Raw genomic sequence first — 14,078 nt, 5'->3', positions numbered from 1 at the left:
ACAGCTTAGTAACACACATTGACAGACCATTCACAGCTTAGTAACACACTGTGACAGACCAATCACAGCCTAGTAAAACCTTGACAGACCAATCACAGCTTAGTAAAACCTTGACAGACCAATCACAGCTTAGTAAAACCTTGACAGACCAATCACAGCTTAGTAAAACCTTGACAGACCAATCACAGCTTAGTAAAACCTTGACAGACCAATCACAGCTTAGTAACACACTGTGACAGACCAATCACAGCCTAGTAAAACCTTGACAGACCAATCACAGCTTAGTAAAACCTTGACAGACCAATCACAGCTTAGTAAAACATTGACAGACCAATTCACAGCTTAGTAAAACCTTGACAAAGCTCCTCGCCGCAAAAATACACCTTATAAACCACGACTTTATCAACTATGGGTACGGTTACACTGACACAATAATGTGATTATTGTGACTAACTCTTGATTAATTAATATAGGTTTGATTAAAACATTGTATGCAAGAAAAAGGATTTCCCTAACATTCCTGTTTAATACTCCGCCATGGAAACGTAGTCAATAATCCCACTTAATGCCGGTACCGTGTAGCTGCATGAAGCTGACCTGCTGTAGAGGTGGTCCCACGCGTTCTGAGGCAGCATCACTAGCAGATCGTCGATGAACGCGGCCTTGGCAGGCGGCACGCCTGACAACACAACATTTAAAAAGATCTTCGTCACATGTCATTGTGGGTAATGGGTACCACTAACATCACCCAATATCCTCTGTAAACATGGATTCGTTTGGTCTTTATTTCCCCCAGTTGCTTTGACTGACTGACTGACTGTCTGTCTGGTTGGTTGCCTGGTTGGTTGGTTGGTTGGCTGGCTGGCTGGCTGGCTGATTCAGATAGAGAAAGATATATAAATGTCTGATAGAGACAGACATGGATAGTTGGAAAGATAAAAGTCCATAGCTCCGTACCTCCGTGTGAGCAGAGGAAGTCGTCGTTGGAGATGGGTCCCGGCTCAGCGAAGGTCTTGAACTTGTTGAGCCATTGTCTGGAGACGTAGAACTGTAGCAGACTGGGCTCCGTCACGCCGAGTAGACCCGTCACCTTCCTCCTCTCCTTCAGCGCCTCCTCGTTGCTCTTCCTGGAGGGACACAAACAGTACACATTAGTAACCGTGCACTAAATCAACTAAACGGACGTGGTCGGTACCAGAGCACGGAAACTTCCTGTTTACAGAAAACAAGATAATGATCATCTGGTAAAACTGGCACGGCCTCCAGAGGCGGCTCTAATCCAGATTAGAATTCTGCTGTTGATGTCTAGAGGAAGGATGTCACCCCACTGTGCAGGATTAAGTCTCATAACTGTTCATAGTGTGGTGGTCTTACGCTGTGTTGCTTTGTGTGATAAGTCCTCTTCTATCACACCACTCCTAGAGGAGGAGGTAGTTATCACACCACTCCTAGAGGAGGAGGTAGTTATAATAATACCACTCTCCTAGAGGTAGTTATAATAATACCACTCCTAGAGGAGGAGGAGGTAGTTATAATAATACCACTCCTAGAGGAGGAGGAGGTTGTTATAATAATACCACTCCTAGAGGAGGAGGAGGTTGTTATAATAATACCACTCCTAGAGGAGGAGGATGTAGTTATAATAATACCACTCCTAGAGGAGGAGGAGGTTGTTATAATAATACCACTCCTAGAGGAGGAGGATGTAGTTATAATAATACCACTCCTAGAGGAGGAGGAGGTTGTTATAATAATACCACTCCTAGAGGAGGAGGAGGTTGTTATAATAATACCACTCCTAGAGGAGGAGGATGTAGTTATAATAATACCACTCTCCTAGAGGTAGTTATAATAATACCACTCCTAGAGGAGGAGGTAGTTATAATAATACCACTCTCCTAGAGGTAGTTATAATAATACCACTCCTAGAGGAGGAGGAGGTAGTTATAATAATACCACTCCTAGAGGATGTAGTTATAATAATACCACTCCTAGAGGAGGTAGTTATAATAATACCACTCCTAGAGGAGGAGGAGGTAGTTATAATAATACCACTCCTAGAGGATGTAGTTATAATAATACCACTCCTAGAGGAGGTAGTTATAATAATACCACTCCTAGAGGAGGTAGTTATAATAATACCACTCCTAGAGGAGGTAGTTATAATAATACCACTCCTAGAGGAGGTAGTTATAATAATACCACTCCTAGAGGAGGTAGTTATAATAATACCACTCCTAGAGGAGGTAGTTATAATAATACCACTCCTAGAGGAGGTAGTTATAATAATACCACTCCTAGAGGAGGTAGTTATAATAATACCACTCCTAGAGGAGGTAGTTATAATAATACCACTCCTAGAGGAGGTAGTTATAATAATACCACTCCTAGAGGAGGTAGTTATAATAATACCACTCCTAGAGGAGGAGGAGGTAGTTATAATAATACCACTCCTAGAGGAGGTAGTTATAATAATACCACTCCTAGAGGATGTAGTTATAATAATACCACTCCTAGAGGATGTAGTTATAATAATACCACTCCTAGAGGATGTAGTTATAATAATACCACTCCTAGAGGAGGTAGTTATAATAATACCACTCCTAGAGGAGGTAGTTATAATAATACCACTCCTAGAGGAGGTAGTTATAATAATACCACTCCTAGAGGAGGAGGAGGTAGTTATAATAATACCACTCCTAGAGGAGGAGGATGTAGTTATAATAATACCACTCCTAGAGGAGGAGGAGGTTGTTATAATAATACCACTCCTAGAGGAGGAGGATGTAGTTATAATAATACCACTCCTAGAGGATGTAGTTATAATACCACTCCTAGAGGAGGAGGAGGTTGTTATAATAATACCACTCCTAGAGGAGGAGGATGTAGTTATAATAATACCACTCCTAGAGGAGGAGGATGTAGTTATAATAATACCACTCCTAGAGGATGTAGTTATAATACCACTCCTAGAGGAGGAGGAGGTTGTTATAATAATACCACTCCTAGAGGAGGAGTATGTAGTTATAATAATACCACTCCTAGAGGATGTAGTTATAATACCACTCCTAGGGTGTGTTGGTTATATGATATGCTGTTTGTCTTACTTGTAGAACAGTACGTAGGCCTCAGCATTCTGGACGCAGGACTCTGACACCTCGGTGACGCTCTGGTCATCAAACTCATACCAGAGGTTGTTCAGGTCATTCCTACAGTAGGCTATGTAGTGGCCACCTGGCGAAAGGAGGAGGATAGGGAGAGGAGGAAGAGAAAGGAGGTTAACCTGGGGTTTGCAAGAAGAGAAAAGGATAACAATCCCCATGAAGTTGATTACTTAAAAAAATAAAAATAGTGAAAGCCCTCAAGGTCCACGCTAGAACAAGTTTCTATCCGTCGATGCAGAGCCCTCTGTCTCCCTCCATAAGAACAGACCTTATGACGGGGGGGGGGGGGGGGGGGGCCTGAACGAACACTCACTGCTGGCGGTGCCATGGTGACAGATGACGGACAGCAGGTCGTAGGAGGTGGTGCGGGCGGAGCTATCCTTGGCCAAGAAGGGCTGCAGTTCCAGGCCCTCCAATGGGAAGGAGACGTGAGTCCCGATCTTAGTGGAGAACATCAGCTCGTGTCTAAACCGCTTCAGGTGGATGCACAGGATCTGGAAAGGGAATGAAAACAAATTATTGTTGACCCTGTAAAACAATACAATTCACTGCACCTATCTGATGTATGTGACAATAAATCACACACACACACACTCTTAATGGCCAAAAGTATGTAGACACCTGCTCGTCGAACATCTCATACAAAATCATGGGCATTAATATGGAGTTGGTCCCCCCTTCGTTGCTATAACAGCCTCCTACATTTTCTTTCCATTAGATGTTGGAACATTGCTGCTATAACAGCCTCCACTCATCTGGGAAGGCTTTCCACTAGATGTTGGAACATTGCTGCTATAACAGCCTCCACTCTTCTGGGAAGGCTTTCCACTAGATGTTGGAACATTGCTGCTATAACAGCCTCCACTCTTCTGGGAAGGCTTTCCACTAGATGTTGGAACATTGCTGCTATAACAGCCTCCACTCTTCTGGGAAGGCTTTCCACTAGATGTTGGAACATTGCTGCTATAACAGCCTCCACTCTTCTGGGAAGGCTTTCCACTAGATGTAGGAACATTGCTGCTATAACAGCCTCCACTCTTCTGGGAAGGCTTTCCACTAGATGTTGGAACATTGCTGCTATAACAGCCTCCACTCTTCTGGGGAGGCTTTCCACTAGATGTTGGAACATTGCTGCTATAACAGCCTCCACTCATCTGGGAAGGCTTTCCACTAGATGTTGGAACATTGCTGCTGGGGACTTGCTTCCATTCAGACACAAGAGCATTAGTGAAGATAGGGACTGATGTTGGGCGATGAGGCCTGGATCGCAGTCGGCGTTCCAATTCATCCCAAAGGTGTTCAATGGGTTTGAGGTCAGGGCTCTGTGCAGGCCAGTCAAGTTCTTCCACACTGATCTCGACCAACCATTTCTGTATGGACCTTACTTTGTGCACGGGGGTATTGTCATGCTGAAAGAGGAAAGGGCCTTCCAAAAACTGTTGCCACAAAGTTGTCATTATGGGGTATTGTGATGTCATTATGGGGTATTGTGATGTCAATATGGGGTATTGTGATGTCATTATGGGACATTGTGATGTCATTATGGGGTATTGTGATGTCATTATGGGGTATTGTGATGTCAATATGGGGTATTGTGATGTCAATATGGGGTATTGTGATGTCAATATGGGGTATTGTGATGTCAATATGGGGTATTGTGATGACATTATGGGGTATTGTGATGTCAATATGGGGTATTGTGATGTAATTATGGGGTATTGTGATGTCAATATGGGGTATTGTGATGTCATTATGGGGTATTGTGATGTCAATATGGGGTATTGTGATGTCAATATGGGGTATTGTGATGTCAATATGGGGTATTGTGATGTCATTGTGGGGTATTGTGATGTCATTATGGGGTATTGTGATGTCATTATGGAGTATTGTGATGTCAATATGGGGTATTGTGATGTCATTATGGGGTATTGTGATGTCATTATGGGGTATTGTGATGTCAATATGGGGTATTGTGATGTCAATATGGGGTATTGTGATGTCATTGTGGGGTATTGTGATGTCATTATGGGGTATTGTGATGTCATTATGGAGTATTGTGATGTCAATATGGGGTATTGTGATGTCATTATGGGGTATTGTGATGTCAATATGGGGTATTGTGATGTCAATATGGGGTATTGTGATGTCATTATGGGGTATTGTGATGTCATTATGGGGTATTGTGTTGTCATTATGGGGTATTGTGATGACATTATAGAGTATTGTGATGACATTATGGGGTATTGTGATGTCATTATGGGGTATTGTGATGTCATTATGGGGTATTGTGATGTCATTATGGGGTATTGTGATGTCATTATGGGGTATTGTGATGTCATTACGGAGTATTGTGATGTCATTACGGAGTATTGTGATGACATTACAGAGTATTGTGATGACATTACAGAGTATTGTGATGACATTATAGAGTATTGTGATGACATTATGGGGTATTGTGATGTCAATATGGGGTATTGTGATGTCAATATGGGGTATTGTGATGTCATTATGGAGTATTGTGATGTCATTATAGAGTATTGTGATGACATTATAGAGTATTGTGATGACATTATGGGGTATTGTGATGTCAATATGGGGTATTGTGATGTCATTATGGGGTATTGTGATGTCATTATGGGGTATTGTGATGTCATTATGGGGTATTGTGATGTCATTATGGGGTATTGTGATGTCAATATGGGGAATTGTGATGTCAATATGGGGTATTGTGATGTCAATATGGGGTATTGTGATGTCAATATGGGGTATTGTGATGTCAATATGGGGTATTGTGATGTCAATATGGGGTATTGTGATGTCATTATGGGGTATTGTGATGTCATTATGGGGTATTGTGATGTCATTATGGGGTATTGTGATGTCATTATGGGGTATTGTGATGTCATTATGGGGTATTGTGATGTCATTATGGAGTATTGTGATGTCATTATGGGGTATTGTGATGTCATTATGGAGTATTGTGATGTCAATATGGGGTATTGTGATGTCATTATGGAATATTGTGATGTCAATATGGGGTATTGTGATGTCATTATGGGGTATTGTGATGTCAATATGGGGTATTGTGATGTCATTATGGGGTATTGTGATGTTATTATGGGGTATTGTGATGTCATTATGGGGTATTGTGATGTCATTATGGGGTATTGTGATGTCATTATGGAGTATTGTGATGTCATTATGGAGTATTGTGATGTCATTGTGGGGTATTGTGATGTCATTATGGAGTATTGTGATGTCATTATGGGGTATTGTGATGTCATTATGGAGTATTGTGATGTCATTGTGGGGTATTGTGATGTCATTATGGAGTATTGTGATGTCATTGTGGGGTATTGTGATGTCATTATGGAGTATTGTGATGTCATTGTGGGGTATTGTGATGTCATTATGGAGTATTGTGATGTCATTGTGGGGTATTGTGATGTCATTATGGAGTATTGTGATGTCATTATGGAGTATTGTGATGTCATTATGGAGTATTGTGATGTCAATATGGGGTATTGTGATGTCATTATGGGGTATTGTGATGTCATTATGGGGTGTTGTGATGTCATTATGGGGTATTGTGATGTCATTATGGGGTATTGTGATGTCATTATGGGGTATTGTGATGTCATTAAGGGGTATTGTGATGTCATTATGGAGTATTGTGATGTCATTGTGGGGTATTGTGATGTCATTATGGAGTATTGTGATGTCAATGTGGGGTATTGTGATGTCATTGTGGGGTATTGTGATGTCATTGTGGGGTATTGTGATGTCATTGTGGGGTATTGTGATGTCATTATGGAGTATTGTGATGTCATTGTGGGGTATTGTGATGTCATTATGGAGTATTGTGATGACATTATGGAGTATTGTGATGTCATTATGGAGTATTGTGATGTCATTATGGAGTATTGTGATGTCAATATGGGGTATTGTGATGTCATTATGGGGTATTGTGATGTCATTATGGGGTATTGTGATGTCATTAAGGGGTATTGTGATGTCATTATGGAGTATTGTGATGTCATTGTGGGGTATTGTGATGTCATTATGGAGTATTGTGATGTCATTATGGAGTATTGTGATGTCATTGTGGGGTATTGTGATGTCATTATGGAGTATTGTGATGTCATTATGGGGTATTGTGATGTCATTATGGGGTATTGTGATGTCATTATGGAGTATTGTGATGTCATTGTGGGGTATTGTGATGTCATTATGGAGTATTGTGATGTCATTGTGGGGTATTTTGATGTCATTATGGAGTATTGTGATGTCATTGTGGGATATTGTGATGTCATTATGGAGTATTGTGATGTCATTATGGAGTATTGTGATGTCATTATGGAGTATTGTGATGTCAATATGGGGTATTGTGATGTCATTATGGGGTATTGTGATGTCATTATGGGGTATTGTGATGTCATTATGGGGTGTTGTGATGTCATTATGGGGTATTGTGATGTCATTATGGGGTATTGTGATGTCATTATGGGGTATTGTGATGTCATTATGGGGTATTGTGATGTCATTAAGGGGTATTGTGATGTCATTATGGAGTATTGTGATGTCATTGTGATGTCATTATGGAGTATTGTGATGTCAATGTGGGGTATTGTGATGTCATTGTGGGGTATTGTGATGTCATTGTGGGGTATTGTGATGTCATTATGGAGTATTGTGATGTCAATATGGGGTATTGTGATGTCATTGTGGGGTATTGTGATGTCATTGTGGGGTATTGTGATGTCATTATGGAGTATTGTGATGTCATTATGGGGTATTGTGATGTCATTATGGGGTATTGTGATGTCATTATGGGGTATTGTGATGTCATTATGGGGTATTGTGATGTCATTAAGGGGTATTGTGATGTCATTATGGAGTATTGTGATGTCATTATGGAGTATTGTGATGTCATTGTGGGGTATTGTGATGTCATTATGGAGTATTGTGATGTCATTGTGGGGTATTGTGATGTCATTATGGAGTATTGTGATGTCATTGTGGGGTATTGTGATGTCATTATGGAGTATTGTGATGTCATTGTGGGGTATTGTGATGTCATTATGGAGTATTGTGATGTCATTATGGAGTATTGTGATGTCATTATGGAGTATTGTGATGTCATTATGGAGTATTGTGATGTCATTATGGAGTATTGTGATGTCATTATGGAGTATTGTGTGTAGATTGATGAGGAAAATCAGCTATTTAATCCATTTTTGAATTTTGTTGAGAGAAAAAGTAAAGGGGTCTGAAAACTTTCCAAATGCACTGTACATCCTGTAATATCAGTAATATCAGTAATATCAGCTGTAATATGAGTCTCGTGGGATTTCTAAAGTGTTTGAACACTCACCTCTGGTACACTCTGAACTTTGCAGAATTTCACTCCATTCCGTAATCTAGCAGAGAAATATCACAGTCTTAATTAAATCTCTATTCATGTTTCCTGAGTTAAACCATGAAGAAGTTCCATTCAGTCATCTATCTAATGATTTACATATTTTGTTGTTGGAGGGGGGGGGGGGGGTTCATTTCAAGGTCCTGGAGTGGCCTAGCCAGTCTCCAGATCTCAACCCCATAGAAAATCTTTGGAGGGAGTTGAAAGTCTGTGTTGCCCAGCAACAGCCCCAAAACATCACTGCTCTAGAGGAGATCTGCATGGAGGAATGGGCCAAAATATCAGCAAGTGTGTGAAAACCTTGTGAAGACTTACAGAAAACTTTTGACCTCTGTTATTTACCCTTTGTTGGCAATGACAAAGTATTGAGATACAATTTTGTTATTGAACAAATACTTATTTTCCACCATAATTTGCAAATAAATGCATTAAAAATCCTACAAATGTGATTTTCTGGATTTTTTTTCTCCTTTTGTCTGTCATAGTTGAAGTGTACCTATGATGAAAATTACAGCCTCTCTCGTCTATTTTTAAGTGGGAGAACTTGCACAATTGGTGGCTGACTAAATATTTTTTTGCCCCACTGTAAATATAATTTTGTTGTTGGGGGGGGGTGTGTTCGGATACTCACTTCTTGCATTTCTCACAGCTGTACATGTTGTCACCTAGGGACACACAGAAACAACACAGTAACGCTTCAGACTGAACAGGTACCACCAGAGACCTGAAGCATCGAGGTACAGAGACAGTCAAGGTCCTCACCTTTCAGCTCGTCTCTGGTGAAGAAGGCAGCCAGACAGTCCTGTAAGGTCACCACAGGACCCCACCACCAGCTAGAACACAAGGACATAACCACAAGAGTTTTACTGTTCACAGAATAGACTTCACACTGATGGCTCCTACCAGGGTTGGGTTCAATTCCATTTCAATTCAGGAAGTACACTAAAACTACACTTTCTCTTAAACACTTTGAATTTGTATTGAAGTGTTTTTTATTTATTGGAATTGAAATGGAATTGACCCCAACCATGACTCCTACCAATGTGTTAATGTTGACCCCAACCCTGACTCCTAACAAGGTGTTAATGTTGACCCCAACCATGACTCCTACTAACAATGTGTTAATGTTGACCCCAACCATGACTCCTACTACCAATGTGTTAATGTTGACCCCAACCATGACTCCTACTACCAATGTGTTAATGTTGACCCCAACAATGACTCCTACTACCAATGTGTTAATGTTGACCCCAACCATGACTCCTACCAATGTGTTAATGTTGACCCCAACCCTGACTCCTACTAACAATGTGTTAATGTTGACCCCAACCATGACTCCTACCAATGTGTTAATGTTGACCCCAACCCTGACTCCTACCAATGTGTTAATGTTGACCCCAACCCTGACTCCTAACAAGGTGTTAATGTTGACCCCAACCCTGACTCCTAACAAGGTGTTAATGTTGACCCCAACCATGACTCCTACTACCAATGTGTTAATGTTGACCCCAACCCTGACTCCTACCAATGTGTTAATGTTGACCCCAACCCTGACTCCTACCAATGTGTTAATGTTGACCCCAACCCTGACTCCTAACAAGGTGTTAATGTTGACCCCAACCCTGACTCCTAACAAGGTGTTAATGTTGACCCCAACCATGACTCCTACTACCAATGTGTTAATGTTGACCCCAACCCTGACTCCTACCAATGTGTTAATGTTGACCCCAACCCTGACTCCTACCAATGTGTTAATGTTGACCCCAACCCTGACTCCTACTAACAATGTGTTAATGTTGACCCCAACCATGACTCCTACTACCAATGTGTTAATGTTGACCCCAACCCTGACTCCTACCAATGTGTTAATGTTGACCCCAACCCTGACTCCTACCAATGTGTTAATGTTGACCCCAACCCTGACTCCTAACAAGGTGTTAATGTTGACCCCAACCATGACTCCTACTACCAATGTGTTAATGTTGACCCCAACCCTGACTCCTAACAAGGTGTTAATGTTGACCCCAACCATGACTCCTACTACCAATGTGTTAATGTTGACCCCAACCCTGACTCCTACCAATGTGTTAATGTTGACCCCAACCCTGACTCCTAACAAGGTGTTAATGTTGACCCCAACCATGACTCCTACTACCAATGTGTTAATGTTTACCCCAACCATGACTCCTACCAATGTGTTAATGTTGACCCCAACCCTGACTCCTACCAATGTGTTAATGTTGACCCCAACCCTGACTCCTAACAAGGTGTTAATGTTGACCCCAACCCTGACTCCTACTACCAATGTGTTAATGTTGACCCCAACCATGACTCCTACTACCAATGTGTTAATGTTGACCCCAACCCTGACTCCTACTACCAATGTGTTAATGTTGACCCCAACCCTGACTCCTACCAATGTGTTAATGTTGACCCCAAACCTGACTACTACTAACAATGTGTTAATGTTGACCCCAACCCTGACTCCTACTAACAATGTGTTAATGTTGACCCCAACCATGACTCCTACTACCAATGTGTTAATGTTGACCCCAACCATGACTCCTACCAATGTGTTAATGTTGACCCCAACCCTGACTCCTAACAATGTGTTAATGTTGACCCCAACCATGACTCCTACTACCAATGTGTTAATGTTGACCCCAACCATGACTCCTACTACCAATGTGTTAATGTTGACCCCAACCATGACTCCTACTAACAATGTGTTAATGTTGACCCCAACCATGACTCCTACTACCAATGTGTTAATGTTGACCCCAACCATGACTCCTACTACCAGTGTTAATGTTGACCCCAACCATGACTCCTACCAATGTGTTAATGTTGACCCCAACCATGACTCCTACTACCAATGTGTTAATGTTGACCCCAAACATGACTCCTACAAACAATGTGTTCATGTTGACCCCAACCATGACTCCTACTACCAATGTGTTCATGTTGACCCCAACCATGACTCCTACTACCAATGTGTTAATGTTGACCCCAACCATGACTCCTACTACCAATGTGTTCATGTTGACCCCAACCATGACTCCTACTACCAATGTGTTAATGTTGACCCCAACCATGACTCCTACTACCAATGTGTTAATGTTGACCCCAACCATGACTCCTACTACCAATGTGTTAATGTTGACCCCAACCATGACTCCTACTACCAATGTGTTAATGTTGACCCCAACCATGACTCCTACCAATGTGTTAATGTTGACCCCAACCCTGACTCCTAACAAGGTGTTAATGTTGACCCCAACCCTGACTCCTACTACCAATGTGTTAATGTTGACCCCAACCATGACTCCTACCAATGTGTTAATGTTGACCCCAACCCTGACTCCTACCAATGTGTTAATGTTGACCTCAACCATGACTCCTACTACCAATGGGTTAATGTTGACCCCAACCATGACTCCTACTACCAATGTGTTAATGTTGACCCCAACCATGACTCCTACTACCAATGTGTTAATGTTGACCCCAACCATGACTCCTACTACCAATGTGTTAATGTTGACCCCAACCATGACTCCTACTACCAATGTGTTAATGTTGACCCCAACCCTGACTCCTACTACCAATGTGTTAATGTTGACCCCAACCCTGACTCCTACTACCAATGTGTTAATGTTGACCCCAACCCTGACTCCTACTACCAATGTGTTAATGTTGACCCCAACCGTGACTCCTACCAATGTGTTAATGTTGACCCCAACCATGACTCCTACCAATGTGTTAATGTTGACCCCAAACATGACTCCTACTAACAATGTGTTAATGTTGACCCCAACCATGACTCCTACTACCAATGTGATAATGTTGACCCCAACCATGACTCCTACTACCAATGTGTTAATGTTGACCCCAACCATGACTCCTACTACCAATGTGATAATGTTGACCCCAACCCTGACTCCTAACAATGTGTTAATGTTGACCCCAACCCTGACTTCTACTACCAATGTGTTAATGTTGACCCCAACCCTGACTCCTACTACCAATGTGTTAATGTTGACCCCAACCATGACTCCTACTACCAATGTGTTAATGTTGACCCCAACCGTCTGTACCCATTAAAGGGTATAATAGTTAGGGTCACCAGGCTGTCTGTACCCATTAAAGGGTATAATAGTTAGGGTGACCAGGCTGTCTGTACCCATTAAAGGGTATAATAGTTAGGGTCCCCAGGCTGTCTGTACCCATTAAAGGGTATAATAGTTAGGGTCCCCAGGCTGTCTGTACCCATTAAAGGGTATAATAGTTAGGGTCCCCAGGCTGTCTGTACCCATTAAAGGGTATAATAGTTAGGGTCACCAGGCTGTCTGTACCCATTAAAGGGTATAATAGTTAGGGTCACCAGGCTGTCTGTACCCATTAAAGGGTATAATAGTTAGGGTGACCAGGCTGTCTGTACCCATTAAAGGGTATAATAGTTAGGGTCCCCAGGCTGTCTGTACCCATTAAAGGGTATAATAGTTAGGGTCCCCAGGCTGTCTGTACCCATTAAAGGGTATAATAGTTAGGGTCCCCAGGCTGTCTGTACCCATTAAAGGGTATAATAGTTAGGGTCACCAGGCTGTCTGTACCCATTAAAGGGTATAATAGTTAGGGTCACCAGGCTGTCTGTACCCATTAAAGGGTATAATAGTTAGTGTCACCAGGCTGTCTGTACCCATTAAAGGGTATAATAGTTAGGGTCACCAGGCTGTCTGTACCCATTAAAGGGTATAATAGTTAGGGTCCCCAGGCTGTCTGTACCCATTAAAGGGTATAATAGTTAGGGTCACAAGGCTGTCTGTACCCATTAAAGGGTATAATAGTTAGGGTCACCAGGCTGTCTGTAACCATTAAAGGGTATAATAGTTAGGGTCACAAGGCTGTCTGTACCCATTAAAGGGTATAATAGTTAGGGTCACCAGGCTGTCTGTAACCATTAAAGGGTATAATAGTTAGGGTCACCAGGCTGTCTGTACCCATTAAAGGGTATAATAGTTAGGGTCACCAGGCTGTCTGTACCCATTAAAGGGTATAATAGTTAGGGTCACCAGGCTGTCTGTACCCATTAAAGGGTATAATAGTTAGGGTCACCAGGCTGTCTGTACCCATAAGGGGGTATAATAGTTAGGGTCACCAGGCTGTCTGTACCCATTAAAGGGTATAATAGTTAGGGTCACCAGGCTGTCTGTAACCATTAAAGGGTATAATAGTTAGGGTCACCAGGCTGTCTGTACCCATTAAAGGGTATAATAGTTAGGGTCACCAGGCTGTCTGTACCCATTAAAGGGTATAATAGTTAGGGTCACCAGGCTGTCTGTACCCATTAAAGGGTATAATAGTTAGGGTCACCAGGCTGTCTGTACCTATTAAAGGGTATAATAGTTAGGGTCACCAGGCTGTCTGTACCCATTAAAGGGTATAATAGTTAGGGTCACCAGGCTGTCTGTACCCATAAGGGGGTATAATAGTTAGGG

General features: G+C 41.9%; 1 protein-coding gene across 1 annotated transcript in view; it reads right to left on the bottom strand.

Moving 5' to 3' along the window:
• Positions 1-14,078, bottom strand: part of LOC110508260 (ubiquitin carboxyl-terminal hydrolase 33) — a 66,868-nt gene that overhangs the window by 13,173 nt on the left and 39,617 nt on the right. Inside the window, exons 13-19 of the mRNA XM_090226039.1 lie at positions 9,346-9,416; positions 9,215-9,248; positions 8,539-8,584; positions 3,478-3,658; positions 3,108-3,234; positions 958-1,127; positions 598-679 (exon numbers count right to left, since the gene is read on the bottom strand). Coding sequence (XP_090082165.1) covers positions 598-679; positions 958-1,127; positions 3,108-3,234; positions 3,478-3,658; positions 8,539-8,584; positions 9,215-9,248; positions 9,346-9,416 — 711 coding nt within the window. The remainder of the gene's footprint in view (positions 1-597; positions 680-957; positions 1,128-3,107; positions 3,235-3,477; positions 3,659-8,538; positions 8,585-9,214; positions 9,249-9,345; positions 9,417-14,078) is intronic.

This window comes from Oncorhynchus mykiss, chromosome 28, assembly GCF_057628025.1.
Source record: "Oncorhynchus mykiss isolate SJ-2025 chromosome 28, ASM5762802v1, whole genome shotgun sequence".
Taxonomy (NCBI): domain Eukaryota; kingdom Metazoa; phylum Chordata; class Actinopteri; order Salmoniformes; family Salmonidae; genus Oncorhynchus; species Oncorhynchus mykiss.
The sequence above is the reverse complement of the archived record's forward strand: the minus strand, read 5'-3'. Positions and strand labels throughout refer to the sequence as shown.